The sequence below is a fragment of the Staurois parvus genome, unplaced genomic scaffold (genome assembly GCF_062004578.1).
Source record: "Staurois parvus isolate SC_StPar_1 unplaced genomic scaffold, SC_StPar_1.0 ptg001328l, whole genome shotgun sequence".
Classification (NCBI taxonomy): domain Eukaryota; kingdom Metazoa; phylum Chordata; class Amphibia; order Anura; family Ranidae; genus Staurois; species Staurois parvus.
This window is the reverse complement of record NW_028319124.1, coordinates 2523710-2542934: the sequence shown is the minus strand read 5'-3', so window position 1 is coordinate 2542934 and position 19225 is coordinate 2523710. Positions and strand designations below refer to the sequence as shown.

Here is a 19225-nt window from a genome sequence, read left to right as displayed (position 1 = left end):
GGGAGGGCTTGTCCCCTCCCTCTCCTGACCTGCTGGGCTGCATGCTTGGATAAGGGTCTGGTATGGATGGTATTTTTTTAATATTCCATACAAGACCTGAAGGGTCATGCGGTATTTTAGTAGCTGTGCGGTATCTTACCACATACTCCGATGCAGTAAAATACTGCCTAGTGTATTGTCTCCTCTGTTCAAAGTTCGTGGTCAAACTTTCGTTAGGTTCGAATGTTCGATCATGAACTGACAGGGGGTGTTCTGCCCATCACTAGTGTTTACATGCATATGTACAAGTAAGTGGAGGAGGCTTTTAAAATTTGTTTGGGTGTTCTTTTTTTATTTTTTGTGAGTTACTTTTATTTTTTAAGCTTTTTTTTATTATCTCTATGGCTGATAGCACCCTATATAATAGTATATTGCTGGTACAAGATCCTCTTTAGGGAGACAGCAGGGATCTTTTAGACCTCAGATGTCACCTCTGGATTTCACTGAAGCTGATGAAGTACAGATCAGAAGGTAGATCAACTTCATCCCCCACCAGTGCTGCCAGGGAAGGACAGCTTTGAAACGGAAGTGACAAAATGTTCAGCACTTCTGGGTTCATTTACGAAAGGGGAGATCAGTTAATAAATGTTTGTTGATCTCCCTCTGCTCGACCCGCTGATGCCCACCATGCCCGTTCTGCGCTCTCAGAAGAGTATTTTCAGGAGTGCGTGAAAGTGATCGGATGGGTTTGCGGTCATCCAAATCACTTCCAAAAGACAACTGGCAGTCAACTTAACAGATGTAAACACACTCATATCGCAGCCAGGATGTGCAAGTAAGCGAAGGAGGCTGTTAAAATTTGTTTGGGTGTTCTTTTTTTTACTTTTGTGTGTTACTTTTAAACTTTAAAAAAAAATTATTGCTGAAAGCACCCTATATAATAATAGCATAATGCTGGTAACAGGTCCTGTTTAGGGAGACAGCAGGTGTCTATTAGACCCCTGATGTCACCGCAGAACCCCACTGAAGCTGATTAAGCACAAATCAGAAGCTAGATCAACTTCCCCCCAGTGCTGACAGGGAATGACAACTTTAAACTTGTAAGTAACAAATTGCTCAGCGCTTCCGGCTTCATGTTGTACCAGAGAGAAGATACGCATTTGATTACAAATTTGATTTGATTACAAATGCAGTAAACCAACTAAAGAATCTTTATTGAATAAAGTCTTAAACATATCATTTTGTCTTTGTTTTTATCCACTGCAGTCAACAGTCGTACTTTAGAACTTCAGAAAGATGTACAGATCCTAAAAACAAAAAGTAAGTAAACGATTCTGGATCTTGACGTCACTAGATTTCTCACCTTACCTTCTCTTCCAGAAATCACCTTTGCCAGTTTTATATGAATAATGGTAATTTTTTTTCCAAAGGAAGCCTATTGTGGGTGAAACATGAAAGCTGCCCATTGTTGGGACCTTCTTCTGAAATTACTCACACCTCAATACTTTGGGGTGGATGTACTACAGGCAAATAGACTGTGCAGTTTGCAAGTGCAGTTGCACTCTGCAAGTGCGGTTACACTAATTTCCCCAATAGCTTAGTAAATATATCGTAAAGCTCTGTTGATTTCATCATTCAATCATTTGCAAACAAAAATTCAGTTTCTTTCCATTGCACCTAATTGGATATTCTGTATAACGTGAAGCTTTACCACATTTAGATTTACTAAGGGAAATGAGTTCAACTGCACTGTATTTCCCACTGTAGGTGGTGCTCAACCAAAGTGGCAATGCAGAAGGGGAAGGAAGTTGTGAGGAGCTTGGTTCCTTCATGACCTCCTGCAGTCACCAGGAAGACATCTGTCCGTTTGGACGCTGGCACCCCATGTGACCTTGGTGACCATCTTGGGTCTGGGTAGAGTCTATTTAAGACTCTAACTTCCAGGTTTGGTGTGCTTGATGAGAGTGGCTAGTGTAGAGACAGATTTCCCATCTGTGAGGGACAGCATACAGCGACAGGGAAAGGTTCCCGAGGAGTAGGATAAGTGCAGGGACTACACCATCTCCCTGTAGGAAGCCTCCCGTTTGGGTATGGACCAACCAGGCCACATTTTCGCTCCTCGCTGCAGAAACTGTCAGCTTCATTCAAGATTATAATCCTCTTCTACTGTTTGTAAGTGTCTCCAGTCGGCTGTACCTACCTGCTGGGCCTGATTGTATGTTGTTGGGACTGTATCAATATACTGTTCACTCCAACCTCATCTTCTGAGTGTGTTTTTCATACACCGGCGCACCAAGCTGCACCTTCCTCACACACTTGCAGTTTGCACAGTCTATTTGCCTTTAGTAAACCCACCCCTTTATGTCACTAACCTGGAACATGCATGTCGATAAGGACCCCTGACCATCCCATTCTGCATGCTTGTTCTAGATACAGTAAGTAATTTAAGGTATTGAAGTCAGAGGGTCAGCATAAGAGAAAGACAACTGCCATTTTCAAATAGCACAGCAATGGCAGCCCCCATGTTTGTCTTGTGACAGGTTTACTTTTATATTAGTGAAAAAAAGACTCTTAGGACCATGGAGCTAAACTCTTCAGAAGACCAATGTGTAAAAAAAGTAAAAAGTAACCTACTTCACCACTGGGTAGTTCAACACTCCCATATCTATAAAGAAACCACTTTGAGACCACCTGATATGCTAAAATACTTGTTTTATGTTATATTAAAGCTTCCCTACCGCCCTATAGCAGAACTACTGCTACAGGGCGGCAAGGCTGACCCGCCCCTTGAGGAATTTTGTGCTGAGGGACTCCTTGTTGTGGATGACAATATGTGACAAGATGATTGGTCTACTACAATGCCATCAAAGGCTGGGACCTACATGGCCTTCAGGTCAGATTTTCATTTTGCCAGCTTCAGGATGGAGATCACTGATCTGGCTGTGTGTTCTGTTGTTGTACTGCATATAGGACACTGCTGTCCATCAAGAGAAGGAAGACTCAGGGAAAAGGGGTCCCAGAATATTGTCGACTATGACGGCTGCATTGTAGTGCCACCTTACTTGTGCCATGAGGTCTTCCAAATGGGCATCCCACCCTCAGCTGCTGGTATTTGTGATATGAATTGTCCAGTGTATACATAAAAGATGACAATGACAGAGTCAGGGAGTTCAGACACCACCAGAGACTCTTCCACATAGCAGGGGACACCTTGATGAGCTGATAAAGAGAGACAAGGTCCCACTGCACTAGGAACCCTCTCTGGTAAGACCTCAGATGCCAGCAGGTCCACTTCAATATCAGGATGCAGAACAAGAAAGTGTCTAAAAGGAATGAGGATGCTGAGAGGAGACTGAGAAGGCTATCTGAAATGCTGCTGGATGTCAACAGGCCAAAAGAAAGTCAGGTGAATTGCAATTTGAGACTGCCCACCATGAACGAAAGGAAACTGAAAATTTGGAAGGATGAGAATATGATATACATCCTGAAGGTCTATGGATAGCATTAAATTCCCTGGCTGCATAGCAATAATGATGGAGTATAAAGATTTAATTTTGAATTTCTCAAACTTGACTTGTTTTTTAAAAATCCTCAGGACTGTGGGCAACCTCCACCCTCTGAATTTGTTTCTTATGAAATGTAGCGGAGAAGTAACCCACAAACTACAGGTAGAAGGACAGGACAGACTGCATGTTGTAGAAAACGTGCATTGTTGTATAACTGGAGGAAGTTCACTTTTTCCTGGAAGCTGGTTGGTGAAGTAGGGATGAACTGCTATAAATGACATTACCCACCAAAGTAAGGGACATTGAAGGTCTACAGACATTGCCTACTAGATGATTCTAGCTTTTTCTCAGATCTGTAGGTGGATCTCTAACAGGTAGAGGCAGAGCCTAAAGAGGAAGGGGTAGAGTTTACAGATGAAGGAGTGGGTCCTAAACAGGAAGGGGTGGGACAAATTTAGATGGGTGGTGCCCGATTTTAGTCTTGCCTAGAGCAGCACAAAATCAAAATACACCACTGGAAGAGAATATGAGGGTACTCTGTCTGAAGGAAACATTTAGGGCACATTTACACTTTTGTAAACCGGAGGCAACATGGGTTAAAACGCATGCATTATTGCAAATTGTCAAAGCACACGGCAACACACCTCCTGTAAATGCCAACAATTGTAAATTGCACCCCAATGCGCTGTCCAGTAAAGTGTAATGTACCACGCACATCAGTACACCGCAACACACATACTGTAGATTTTGATGTTGTCGCGTCTTCTAAAAAAGGGGCATGTAAATGTCTTCATCCATCTGTGTTAACATACATGCCCCAGGAAAATGGCTTTATGGCTTAATGACTTGATTGGGAGGGTGTGGTGGGAAATGTGATCTCCAGTTGGTATTCAGGGTGATCTTTACAGTGAATAATTATACTTAAAAACGGCTCCAAGGGTGCATGAAATTAGATCACAGATGGCAAGATATTCTCCTTTTAGAGTGTTATGGAAATTTGGTTGTATCAATAAAAATGCAAAGCTGAAGTTATAAAAAAAATGGCATAGGTTCAAAGAAAGATATTCTACACATCTGATTTTTTTATTAGATATTGAGGATACTGTATTTATCAACATATTTAAAATCTTCTTTATTATATAAAAATGGTTAGCCTTTATGCACATGGCTATAATACAATGTCTGATCATAAATGCATGATCTTGCTGACAGACAGATCCTGCATAACAAAACGCAAGTATGGTCTTTAAATTTAAAATGAATAAAACATCCGACAGAGTCTCAGTCCAACACTAAGGTAAATGCCCAAGAGGGCATCAATGAACCATGCAAACTATATACACAACCCTAATAAGAAGATGAAACACTAAACACAAGTGTAAAGCAACGCAAAAGACAAATACAGAAATAAGTACACACCTGGCTGACCAGGCTCTGTTGGGTGTTTATTGATTTTACTATATTGAATCCTGTTTTGCACTTTTATAAACTTATTTTATTTTGATTGATATATGCTTTCTTCCGCAGTAATTTAGAGGATAGTTTCTAGCGCAGCACTACTTACTACTATATATTTATTTATTTGAAGTGGTGGAACATTGTTTTGTGCTTGCTGTAATATTTATTTACCTTTTTGGTAGTGCATATGATCCTTTCCATTGTCACATGCGTATATGTAGTTTTAGGTATGTACATTTGTTAATTGACTTTAGTTCTTTAGTCAGTTTATATCCATTCTGTGTTAGAGAAAAATTAGGATTTTTGTCTTACCTTTAAAATCAATTTCTTGAAAGCTGGACATGCTGAATGTGCGGGGATGAGTCACTGGTTGTTAGGACTCTTACGGGTGTTAGCTCCCTAACAACCAGGAGCCCTGAGCAGAAAGCTGTCACATTTAGCAGCATTAGTAATAATGCTGCTAAATGTTTCACTTCCCACTACAGCTGGAGGATTGTTCGACCAAACAACTATTAGTTTGGCCTTTTGGTCGAACCTCCTCAACAAGAATAAATCTACATATGCTTTGTACACAATGCAGAGGGTTTCCTTGTTATATTTTCCTCTTCTGGTCGAATGTTCTTATCCTAAAATGTTAGGCTATTTTCTCTATTGGCTGAATATTCTCTAAGACTTTAACGCTACTGGTTGAATTATCTTAAGGCTGTTAGGGAATGTTATGTTTGCTCTGCTAAAGGCAATAAATAGAATCAGACATTTCATACATTACAGGTATTATTAAAGACCTTAGTGCGAATGTCCAGACATTCACAAAGCAATTTTTTTATAGAAAAAGAATGGCTTAGGGATAACAAAGGAATATCCCTAGGGGGACAAATGAATATCCCTAATAGGTTCAAAAGACGGTTTGTGAAGAGCCGAGAGAATCAGATTCCAAAGGAACATAGGAGAGCAAATGGGAAGAGATGTGAACTACTCCCTGAGCAAAGGCCTATAAGCGGAACTTCGCCTAAAAGGGGAAGTTCCACGCTTTCCTACTCCTTTCTCTCTCCTCTGCCACAAATTAAAATTTTTTTTTTAGGGGGTGGGGGAGCGGATACCTGTTTTTGACAGATACCCGCTCCCACTTCCAGTTGGATCGCCATATGGCTCCACCGAAAGTTCTCCTCCCTAGCTAATGAGATTGATGTGCAGGGTGGAGGGGCTAATCAGGATTATCAGGTAGGAAGATGGGTTACTGTAACAAGAGGGAGTGATAGGGGCTCACAGAAAAGGAAGGCCGGCCCTGGGTTTGTGCACCCAAGCAGATTTGCCAAGTTGGGTGAAGATGTGGGGGTGGCAAGCTCAGATGTGGCAACCCTGGATGTCACTGCTATCCCTAACAGCTGGAAAGTTCTCCTCCTCCCCACCCGCAACCTCCTGGGACAAGTCCCAGAAGGCTGTGGGACCATTCACAAAGTGCTGCATAGCTCACACACATGCAGGTGTCAGCTGGCTGTAAGGAGTCACAACCAGCTGCCCAAAGGTAACATGCCAATGCCAGGGATCCAAAGACTGATGAAGAACTGGCTTGGGTGAGGATGGCACGGGATCCTTGGACAAGTGAGTGTATGTTTATTAAAAGTCAGCAGCTACAGTTCCAGCTGCCCATTTTGTACAGCACCCCAGCTGCCCATATGAAAGAAACAAAAGATCCCTGTGCTCAAATCCCAACAGCTAGTGCATGCATTTATCCATCAGGTATCCACAGCTAGCTAAAGGGATCTAACCACATATTAATACTAGAAATTCTGAAGGACCCTCTGCACACTGATATATACCCTTTCAAGCAGACTATGCAATAAATAGGACGCCAACTGCGTCAAAGTAATCCCTCTATGGCCAGTCCTACTCTGCTCTGCCTACGCAAATGCTACTGTGGGCACAATGCTAGGGGAAAAGACACAATGGGGAGAGCTACAAGGTTCAGGTCTGGGTACTGACCCAACATTACAACAAACAAAAGATCCCTGTGCTCAAATCCCAACATCTAGTGCATGCATTTATCCATCAGGTGCTAAAGGGGTGTAACCACAGGGTCAGTAGCCAGACCTGAACCTTGTAGCTCTCCCCATTGTGTCTTTTCCCCTATGCTAGCATTGTGTCCACAGTAGCATTTGCGTAGGCAGAGCAGAGTAGGACTGGCCACAGAGGGATTACTTTGACGCAGTTGGCCAGCTTAAGCATGTATTGCAATATGTGTGAACTAAATATCCCTATTTATTGCATAGTCTGCTTGAAAGGGTATATACCAGTGTGCAGAGGGCCCTTCAGAATTGCCCATATGAAAGAGCACTAAGTTGATAAGGATCAAGGCTTCTTCCCCACAACCTTGATTCAGGGGCTGTGTGGGTCTGACTAACCGAAAGAAAAAAACCCACCCACCAATCGACAGACACATTCACTCTTGTTGCTGCACTCATCACAAATGACAACTCAGGTCCCGGCTGCTAAATCTAAACAAAGGGGCAGAGCGTACACAGAGATGTCATGTCATGTGGCCATATTATGGAAATGATGTCAAGCCACTATCCCTGCCCCTTTATTTACATGGCATGTGATTTCCTGCAAGCAAATGGTGAAGCCACTGACTTCTAAAGAATTGGTGGGTGCTGGCATCTGCTGTTTTCTAAATACTTATTGACAGCAGAAGAAGGAAGCTGTCATATATTGTAGCAATAGAATAAAATGCTACTATAGGTGATGTTCTGGCTAGAAGATTCGGCGTACAGACAAATACCTAAAAAAGAAGAGTTTAATCTGAATCTGTGTTTGGACTGGATCTTTAGCTCATTCTTAGTGGTTACATGCCTAACGCTCAAATTTTTATTATTTTGTCAGGGCCCTCCTGTGAGAGCGGTTGGCTGGAATTTGAAGACCATTGTTATTTCTTTTCTGATTTTAAACTAAATTGGACAAATGCTGAGAAGATGTGTCTGAACAGAGAAGCTCATCTTGTTATAGTTAATAATGAAGCAGAGCAGGTAAACAACACTTTATCATTGTTCTTTATCACCTTTCATTCTTGCATGTTACAACAATGGTCTTTAGCCTCAAAAAGTACAAGATCAAGTCTATTGTTTATTTCATGCGAAAAACAAGTGACCAGCTTGCCTCCATTGCACCTGCATTAAAGGCAATGAATGAAAATGTCTTAAATAATGGCTGGTCTTATGACAGCTGCACAAGTTACTGCAATTCTAGGTCCTCCAGTACAGAAAGCATTACAGTCTGCTAATTGCCAATTGCCTACCGAGCACTTATACCCCCTTTCTGCCCAGGACAATTTTCAGCTTTCGCACTTTGAATGACAATTGCACAGTCATGCAACACTGTACCCAAGTCAAGTGGTTAAGGGGAGGGGTTAATTGGTCACAGGTGCTTCAGGTACTATATAATTTGCTGTAGAGCACACATTTGTGTCTGGCACTTTTTGCTGGCTGATCGCTAAAACTTTGAGTGGGAAATTGAAGGGAAAGTGAAAAACAGTTTTACTTTTGACTGCTGATGATTGCTGGTGCTTGTAGTTGTTTTATTTTCTTCTTTGGGTCTTGCCAAAAGGTTTTACTTTGTTAAATCACTTTTTCTGTCACTTTTTAAATAGCATTTTTTTCTTCGTTTCCTTGCCTTCCTTCAGTCTGCTAATTAAGGGGAGGGGTTAATTGGTCACAGGTGCTCCAGGTACTATATAACTTGCTGTAGAGCTCATTCTGAGCTTGCTCATTCTTGATTTTGCCTGTATTTTGCTTGCTGAACCTTTGACTAAGTGGACATTTGATAAGTGGAGTTAAAAAAACAGAGTGGAAAATAGGAGATTATAACAGGAGTCTACTAACCTGTAAGTGACAACTGATATTTCCTATTATTAATATTGTAACTAGGATAAGGAGTACTAGCAGGGTTGAAGGTTTTGTGCAGTGCACAGTGTGCCGTGTGTATGCAACAATGGAGCAACAGCTCCAAGATGGATACCGCTGTGACAGATGTGAGCGGGTTGCCTTTCTGAAGATCTGGAGGAGCAAGTTGCAACACTGGGCAGAACCGACAACCTTGAAAGGGGTCTTCTGCTCCCTGAGCAGGTAGCTAATGAGATTGATGTGGAGGGTGGAGGGGCTAATCAGGATTATCAGGTAGGAAGATGGGTTACTGTAACAAGAGGGAGTGGTAGGGGCTCACAGAAAGGGAATGCCAGCCCTGGGCTTGTTCACCCAAACAGATTTGCCAAGTTGGGTGAAGATGTCGGGGTGGCACACTCAGGGGTGGCAGCCCTGGATGCCTCTGCTATCCCTAACAGCCGAGAGGGCAGACCATCTGGGAGGGGTGGTGAGGGTAGTGCAGGAAGGCCTAGACAACTGGTGGTAGTAGGGGATTCTATAATCAAAAGGACTGATAGAATAATTTGTTGCCAGGATCACCTCAACCGAATGGTTTGCTGTCTCCCTGGTGCCCGGGTTCGGCATGTGGTGGACCGGGTTGATAAATTACTGGGAGGGGCTGGACATGACCCAGCTGTCTTGGTCCATGTTGGATCCAATGACAGAATACATGGAAGGTGGAGGTTCCTTACGAATTAATTTAAAGAACTAGGCTGCAAGTTGAAGGGAAGGACCTCCAAGTGATATTCTCTGAAATATTACTTGTGCCATGCGCAACTCAGGAAAGACAGGGGGGAGATTAGAGAACTCAAAGCATGGCTAAAGACCTGGTGTAAGAGGCAAAGATTTGGGTTTCTAGAGCACTGGGCTGACCTTTCATTGGGTTGCAACCTATAAGCTAGAGATGGTTAGCACCTAAATGGAAGGGGGTCTGCTGTGCTGGGGGAGAGGTTTATGGGTAGGCTGGAGGAGTATTTAAACTAGGATCGAGGTGGGAGAATTAGATTAAAATAGTGTAGACAGATCAGACAGGGGTCAGTTTTTATTGGTAGGTGGAATGGGGAACGATGGGGGGAGGGCTATGGCAGATAAGAAGGTTCCCATGTTACAAACAACCATTGGAATTGGTACCATTTGTATGAAAATAAAAAATATGCAAAATACATGTGCACAAGGTGTCAATGAATTAAAGTGTTTGTTCACCAATGCCAGAAGTCTGCCAAGCAAAAAGTGAGTAGCAAGCTTTGGCGCATGAAGAGAACTATGATTTAATTGGTATTGCTGAACCTTGGCTTCATTCGTCACATGACTAGGCCATTAATATTCCTGGCTATGTTCTCTTTCGGAGAGACAGGGTAAATAGGAAAGGTGGTGGTGTCTGTCTCTATGTGAGAAGTGATCTCAAAGTGAATGTGAAAGAGGACCTAGCTGATGGAGAGTGTGATGAGGCTGAAGCATTATGGGTGGAACTGCACATGGGGGTGCGTACTACACAGGTAATCATTGGAGTTTGTTATAGGCCACCCAGTGTTAATGAGGAAGTGGAGACTCAGCTCCTTGCACAGATCGAAAGGGCCTCAAAGGCTGAGACAGTGATAATAATGGTTGATTTTAACTACTCGGAAATTGACTGGAGTAATGGTACTGCAGGGACAGTTAAAGGGCAAAAAATTTACAAACCTACTACAGGACAATTTTATGGTACTGTTCATAGAGGCCCCAACTAGGAATGATGCTCTGCTGGTCCTGGTAATCTCAAACCATGCAGAGCTTATTACGAATGTCCATATAAAAGAACATCTGGGTAGCAGTGACCATAACATGATTTAATTTATTGTTAGCTCTAAACAGCAAGCACATAAAGGAAAAATAAAAACCCTCAACTTTAAGAGAGCTAATTTTTCCAAGGCTGAGAATGCTCTCCAAGACTTAGCCTGGGAGGGAATATTGGCATCAATGAACACAACACAGAAATGGAAGTTCTTCAAAAAGACTGTATGTGAACACACTGCAAAATATATTCCCAAGGCAACAAGTTTAAAAGGCTAAAAATCAATCCTATGTTGCTTACGGCCAAAGTTAAAAAAGCTATAGATAATAAAAAAAGAGCTTTTATTAAATATAAAAATGAAGGAATGCTATCATCGTTGAAACATTACAAAGAATATAACAGAATATGCAAAAAGGAAATAAAGGCCATAAAAATTGAAAACGAACGACAGATTGCAAAAGATAGCAGGACCAACCCCAAAAAATTCTTCAAATATATTAATAGTAAAAAGGTTCTGTCCAAGCAAGTAGGCCCTTTACAAAATAATCTAGAGTGGGTGACTGGAGACAAAGAGAAGGCAAATGTATTAAATCCCTTCTTCAACTCTGTGTATACAAAGGAGCATGGGGGAGCTATTGTCCATAATGAGCATGGTATTGACACAGCTCCAGATGATCCACATTGTAACAATTGATATGATCCAGAAATATTTAGACCGAATAAAGGTGAATAAAGCACCTAGACCGGATGGCATACACCCACGGGTTATAAAGAATTCAGCTCTGTCATTTCAAAGCCATTGTGTCTAATTTTTAGGGGCTCTTTAATAACTGGCACAGTACCACTGGGTCAAAATCTTTACAAAGGGGTCAAAATCTTTACGAAGTAAGTATAGAACTGTTAGTTTAACTTCTATAGTTGGGAAGATATTGGAGAGTTTAATAAAAGACCACATAGATGAGTTCTTGCTGGAAAAAAATATTATACGCAACAGACAGCATGGATTAATGAAAGTTGTCAAACAAATCTGCTTTCTTTTATGAGGAGGTGAGCAAAACCTTGGACAGAGGGGTGGAGGTGGACGTGGTATACTTGAACTTTCCAAAAGCATTTGACACAGTTCCCCACACACGGCTAATGTGTAAGGTAAAGTCTACGGGCTTGGAAATACTTATATGTAAATGGATAGAAAACTGGCTAAAAGATTGTATTCAGAGAGTAGTGGTTAATGATCCATACTCTGAATGGTCTAGGGTTGTCAGTGGTGTACCCCAGGGTTCAGTGTCGGGACCCTTACGTTTTATATATTTATAAACGATATAGGGTCTGAGATTAAAAATCCCATTTCAGTCTTTGCAGATGACACCAAGCTGTGCAGTGGAATAACATCTTTACAGGATGTCTCAAATTTACAAGCCGACCTCAATGCTCTGTTTAATTGGGCAACTATGTGGCAAATGAGGTTTAATGTTGATAAATGTAAGGTTCTGCACTTGGGGGCTAAGAATATGCATGCATCATACATACTAGGGGGGTACAACTGGGGGAATCAATGGTGGAGAAGGATCTGGAAGTTCTGGTAGTACACAAGCTTAATAATGGCATGCAATGCCAAGCTGCTCTTTCTGTCCAGCAGCTGGTGGTGGAGGGTCGGTGGAGAAGTGTTACACTATGGAGTCTCTGTTTTGTATGGTTCCACATGATGTGCATATATGGGCATATACACTGACACCTGTGGATGGAGGAGTAAGTGAGAGTGAAGGAGAGACCAGTAGGGGCTGTGGAACCTATCCTACCCGGAGATTGCGTGCAGGATCCAGGGTGATCCGAAAGGCGTTTTGGCCCCTGTGGGTCGCAGCGGGAAGGTGAGCGTGCATGCCTGCCATGTAGGGTTCTCATTTCACCACTTGCACCAACACAGGAGCACACATGGAAAGGCATGGCCAATTAATTTGGCCATGTAGCACTTTCTCAGTTTGTTATGGAGATTGTTATCTTATTGTGGTTTAACTAATACGGGTCATTGAACTTATCACCCTTATGTGGTAGTATTTATCCCTGCATAGGGATTCACTGAGTCTGAATTATCACATATACTCTGCTTGAGTCAATCCCTAGATGGGGGAGAATCAATACCACCTGTTTAGGTTCAATTGAACCTCTTACTTGCACCATCAACCACTTGTATATCACTCTATAGATCCGGCCATATTTAACACCATAATATGATTTATTACATTGTACTGATATATATGCTGTTCTTATTCACTGTTGTTTTATTCTTATGCATAGGGTGGTCATATCCACTTAGTAGATTTTCATATAGCGCTGCATCATTATATTGTAAAGTTGTATATATCCATCTTAAGGGGAGGTTTGGATGCTAGCTGCTCTGACATAGACTTTTTATAGCAGCGCAGGAGGACTTTTACTTACAATGCCAAGCTGCGGTTTTTAAAGCGAGCAAAATCCTCTCTTGTATTAAAAGAGGTATAGACTCCAGAGAGAGATATATCATATTACCCCGGTACAAATCATTAGTAACACCTCATCTAGAATTTGCAGTTCAGTTTTTGGCACCAATTCACAAAAAGAACATTGGGGAACTGGAAAGTGCAGAGAAGGGCAACCAAACTGATAAGAGGCATGGAGGAGCTCAGCTATGAGGAAAGATTAGAGGAACTGAATGTATTCTCTCTTGAGAAGAGGAGATTAAGGAGGGATATGATCACCATGTATAAATACATCAGTGGTTCATATAGTGAACTCGGTGTAGAGTTATTCACCCTGAGGTCATCACAGAGGACAAGGGGGCACTCTTTACATCTGGAGGAAAAGAAATTTAATATCCAAACATGGAAAGGTTTCTTCACAGTGAGAGCTGTGAAAATGTGGAATAGACTCCCTCAAGAGTTGGTTCTGGCCAGCTCAGTGGATTGCTTCAAAAAAGTCCTGGATTCTCTCCTAGATACACAGAATATAACTGGATACTAACATTTATAGGTCAAGTTGATCCAGGGAATATCCGATTGCCTCTCGGGGGATCAGGAAAGAATTTGTTCCCCTGCAGGAACAAATTGGATCATGCTTTGCTGGGTTTTTTGCCTTCCTCTGGATCAACTGTGAGTATAGGATTATAACTTTTTTTTTTAATGGTTGAACTTGGTGGACTTTTGTTTTTTTTCAGCCAGGCTAACTATGTAACTATGTAATACATGGTTTTTGCAAGCAAGGTAGGGTTGCGGCTGAACTTGGTGACCCAGAAGCAGAAAGTCCAATATGGCTTCTTTGTAGTGGATAGGGAACACTGTCTTTCCTGACAATAAGGGTTCTTGTCACATGGAACCCCAAAAAGGTTGTAAGGAGAAGAGCAGCTTTACAGTATCTCTGCTGATGACTAGTTTTATAATTAATGTGCATCTAAACACAGTAACAAAATCTTATGTATTGCAGCTTACCTTTTTTATTTTCATGTGTTGATCCTGCCAGTAACATACTTCTGTTCTAGGGTGACAACGCTCACTCGTACTGTATCTATGGAGGAGCAATGTTATCACTAGAGATGAGCGAATTATTCAAAAATTCGGTTCGGCTGATTCGCTGAATTCGCGGAATAAATTCGCTTCGAGCCGAATATATTCGCTGCGAATTTAACTTATAAAAAGGGTGTTTCTAGGCTTCAGAGAGCCTTTATATTAGTGCAGAACACTGTACCTTTAATTTAAATGCCCTTGGAGTCTGCTGGGGAAGAGAAATAATACTGTCAGTCAGTATGACATGCAGATGAGTGCCGTCGATCTTAGAATCACCGCACACTTCACTCATTTGGGCAGTCACGAGGCCAAAACCAGAGTGTGGAGCCACAGTGTGGCGGTGGAGGCAGCAGCAATGGGAGGCCGTACAGGGACCCATGACACACTCTGGACCTGGCAGCAGCATTAGGAGGCGGTACAGGGGCCCATGACAGATTACGGGCCTGGCAGCAGCATGAGGAGTCGGTACGGGGGCCCATGGCAGATTACGGGCCTGGCAGCAGCATGAGGAGGCGGTACAGGGGCCCATGGCAGAGTGGCGGAGCGTAAACAGCTAAAATTGAAGGCCATACAGAGGCCTATGTTAAAAAGTCCCCCCAGCAGCAGCGTGGGGAGACGACTATCAAGAGTCCAATGGCAGAGTGGCGGAGCAGAAGCAGCTTCAATTGAAGGCCATACACAGGCCTAGGTTTAAAAGTCCATCACAGTTAATTCCAATAACGAACTCTACTCCTCCGTGCAATCTACTTACGAGACCCTGGGCAGGTCTGGGTCCAATTTGTGGTAGAGACTGGTTTTGTTCAGCCATGCTTGAGCGAGTAATAACAGGTCTGTGCTGCCCTTTGGTGTCTGGCTTAATGCGCACAACACTGAACGTCCCAGCGTTTGTCAACGATTTGCCGTTAAGTGATGCAAACCCGCTGAACCACGTTCATGAGGAGCCGGTACAGGGGGCCATGAATCAGTATGGACCTGGCAGCAGCGTGAGCAGACGACAGAGGCACATGGCGCAGGGTGGCGGTGTAGGCAGCATTATTCTGAAGCCATACACAGGCCTAGGTTAAAAAGCGGAAGCCGTCAGCAGCGTGAGCAGACGACAGAGACACATGGCGCAGGGTGGCGGTGGATGCAGCAGTATTCGGAAGCCAAACACAGGCCTCGGTTAAAAAGCGGAAGCCGTCAGCAGCGTGAGCAGACGACAGAGGCACATGGCGCAGGGTGGCGGTGGAGGCAGCAGCAATGGAAGGCCATACAGCACCCTATCACAAAATGGAACCCACCAACAGTGTAAGGAGACCTGAAAGTGGCACATGGCGGAGTCTGGCGATGAAGTCAGCAGCAATGGGAGGCCGTACAGGAACCCATGACACACTCTGGACCTGGCAGCAGCAAGAGGAGGCGGTACAGGGGCCCATGGCAGAGTGACGAAGCGTAAGCAGCTTAAATTGAAGGCCATACAGAGGCCTATGTTAAAAAGTCCCCCCAGCAGCAGTGTGGGGAGACGACTATCAAGAGTCCAATGGCAGAGTGGCGGAGCAGAAGCAGCTTCAATTGAAGGCCATACACAGGCCTAGGTTAAAAAGTCCCCCCAGCAGCAGTGTGGGGAGACGACTATCAAGAGTCCAATGGCTGAGTGGCGATCCGGGAAGTCAGCGTTGTGATTGCAGATGCAATGCAGAGATTCTATGAGGTGATGCCGTGGGTGCGAAGAAGATCATATACCGTCGTACTTCCATCCATAAGACGGAACAACCTGCGAACCGGGAGCTTTATTGCCCTGACCCGCTGAGCAGCTTCTGGGATACCCAAGAGGCCCATGGCAGAGTGGCGGAGCGTAAGCAGCTTCAATTAAAGGCCATACAGAGGCCTATGTTAAAAAGTCCCCCCAGCAGCAGCGTGCGGAGACGACTATCAAGAGTCCAATGGCAGAGTGGCGGAGCGGAAGCAGCTTCAATTGAAGGCCATACACAGGCCTAGGTTAAAAAGTCCCCCCAGCAGCAGTGTGGGGAGACGACTATCAAGAGTCCAATGGCTGAGTGGCGATCCGGGAAGTCAGCGTTGTGATTGCAGATGCAATGCAGAAATTTTATGAGGTAATGCCGTGGGTGCGAAGAAGATCATATAGCGTCGTACTTCCATCCATAAGACGGAACAACCTGCGAACCGGGAGCTTTATTGCCCTGATCCGCTGAGCAGCTTCTGGGATACCCAAGAGTTTGGCTTCTGTGGGGAATATGGTTGAAAACTGAAACTTAAAGGCATGTTGACGGAAGGGCACCAGTGTCAGTGCTCCGGAGGGAATATAGCTTCAAAGCTGACACTTAAAGGTATATCGACGGTCAGAGACCACAGGAAGTGGAGCTTGCGTCTTAAATCGACTGAATGTGGCAGACGTGAAACGTCTACGGGCCGTATATGAAACGGGTTGTTCCTCTTTCTGCAATAAGTGTTGGAAATGGCCACTCTTTTTGGTGTGGCGTTTTGTCTATTTAATTCCGATAACGGACTCTACTCCTCCGTGCAATCTAGTTACGAGACCCTGGGCAGGTCTGGGTCCAATTTGTGGTAGAGACTGGTTTTGTTCAGCCATGCTTGAGCGAGTAATAACAGGTCTGTGCTGCCCTTTGGTGTCTGGCTTAATGCGCACAACACTGAACACTGTGTCCCTGAGTAACGATTCTGTGTCCCTGAGTAACGATTCTGTGTCCCTGAGTAACGATTCTGTGGCCCTAAAGTCTCTGTGGCCCTAACTCTGTCCCTTAATACACACAGGTCTGTCTCTCTTGAATGACCGGAGGCTAATGGAGAATTCTAAGATGGCCGCGATTTATAGCTCCACCATTACACAGTGCTGGCTGGCTGCTGATTGGCTAATGCGATCACATGTCATGAATGCATTATGGGTCAGCGCGCCTTGTCTGCGCGCCTTCCCAGAGATCCCCGCCCCATCTTCTCTGTCCATTTTCTCCGTCGCCACACATGTCGCCGCCATTTTTGGGAAAATTCGATTCGTGCATCCGAAGTTTGCTAATGTTCGGATTCGTCGCAAATAGAATTTTTCCAAATCTTCGGAACGAATTCCACTTCGTCATGTTCGATTCGCTCATCTCTAGTTATCACCTTATGACAGAAAATGTGTTAAGACTACAGTCCACCCAGCCCCCCCCTTATTCATTTCCAATATATACGGGGAAAGCATGCTATACTCCACAAAAAAATAGGCTCTGAGGAAGAAGGGACCCCCTTCGAAACGCGTCAGCTGTACTGAACACCCACTCCCCTGATGGGACTCATGTTATCTTCAAGTCCCTGTGAGGACTTACATGCCTGATTTTATTCGCTGTTTGTGAGTATATTTTTTACAATTAATAAATTTTGGTTACTGAGGTAATGCGCAAGGTTGGTGCGCTTCTTGTTTTCATTTCATTCTGCAGTGTTGATTGGGCTTCCCCAGCCTTGTTTTGGAGCCGCACAGCCCTTTATGCATTGGTGGACGATCCCTCCAGGCCTGGTTCCATCTGTTCGCCACCTGTCTGAGCCCTAGAGCGCAGGAGAATTCGTCTTTGATTTACCACAAAAAAATAAACCAGAGAGGGCTGATAACAATGTTTAAAAGCTCATTGCAGCATCATGGCTCATTACAAGCAGAAGATAAACAGATATTTTTTGCACTCATGTAATAGACACATAAATTTCAAATGCATACTTACCACATCAAGCAGGAATAAATAGTAAGAAGTTCATTGTTAGGGTTTACTTACACTTTAAAGCGGAACTTCCAAAAGGGGAAGTTCTGAATGTTTGCCTCATCCGGCGATGTCCTCACTCAAGCCGATTTTTCAATAGATTTTGGGTATAGGAGTCAGCATCTTAAAGCAGAGTTCCAGCTGAAAAAAAAACAAAAAAGTCAGCAGGTACAAAAACTGTAGCTGCTGACTTTTAAAATACAGCCTGTCCCTCGGTTCAGTGGTGTCCTCACCACTGCTGGTTTCACCAGCCGTCTTCTCTTCCTGGTGCCGGCATCTTTAGTGTGGGCACCCGGCTGTGACAGCTTGTGGCTTCACAGCTGGGTGCTCATTGCACATGCACAAGAAGCTTGTTTTTTGTTGTTCAATTTAGGGGATAAACAACTTGGATAGGGTCTAAGGGTGTATGAGATGCCCAACTTGACTTGTAGTAATAACTCTGAGGACAAACTTCCTTATTCTGTACAAAAAGGTAGATCCTGAACTTTCTACTCCAGACGGAGTGGCACAGTCTCTTAATGAATCAATAGCACGGTCTTTGTGAGGAGCACCAGGTCCTCTTTAAGTTAACACTCTTCAGTCCCCAGCTATGAAATGCCTATCCACCTAGCTGTCTTTTGAAGCTGGAGCAAGAGATTCTGGAGAAAGAGATTCCAAGACAGGCAGCACTGTCCCAGGAAGAACTGGTCAAGTATTTCATCCAGCAGCCTTCTCTCCTGTTGGCCCCAGGTGTGTAGAGGTACTCACATTGTATCCTGTAGCTCTGGGTACACTGTGTTCAGGTCTCCCATTGAGCTAGTTTCTGTCCCTATATATATACAGTTGTGGCCAAAATTATTCAACCCCCACTGAAATTGAGTGTTTTGGCCAGTTTGACATTGCTTTTGATCATTCAGTCATCTTGCTTACATTTACATTAAAGAGGCACTTGTAGGTCAGACAAATATAACATAACAGTTATAATGAAATAACCACAAATGTCTTTTCTGTGCTCACAGCATTATCAGTTTTATTCAACCCCCAAGTGACATTCAATCTTAGTACTTAGTACAGCATCCTTTTACAGTTATAACAGCTTTTAAACGTGAAGCATAGCTTGACACAAGTGTCTTGCAGCGATCTACGGGTATCTTCGCCCATTCTTCATGGGCAAAGGCCTCCAGTTCAGTCACATTCTTAGGCTTGCGCACTGCAACTGCTTTCTTTAAGTCCCACCAGAGGTTCTCAATCGGATTTAAGTCTGGTGACTGCGATGGCCACTCCAAAATGTTCCAGCCTTTCCTCTGCAACCATGCTCTAGTGGACTTGGAGGTATGCT

General features: G+C 43.6%; 1 protein-coding gene across 3 annotated transcripts in view; it reads left to right on the top strand.

The window, feature by feature from the left end:
* The window catches only part of LOC149436928 (CD209 antigen-like protein C), a 52941-nt gene that overhangs the window by 18852 nt on the left and 14864 nt on the right, over positions 1-19225 (top strand). For all 3 annotated transcript variants that reach the window (XM_089661248.1, XM_089661247.1, XM_089661249.1), the window contains 2 exons: positions 1246-1299; positions 7824-7966. In XM_089661248.1, coding sequence (XP_089517374.1) covers positions 1246-1299; positions 7824-7966 — 197 coding nt within the window. The remainder of the gene's footprint in view (positions 1-1245; positions 1300-7823; positions 7967-19225) is intronic.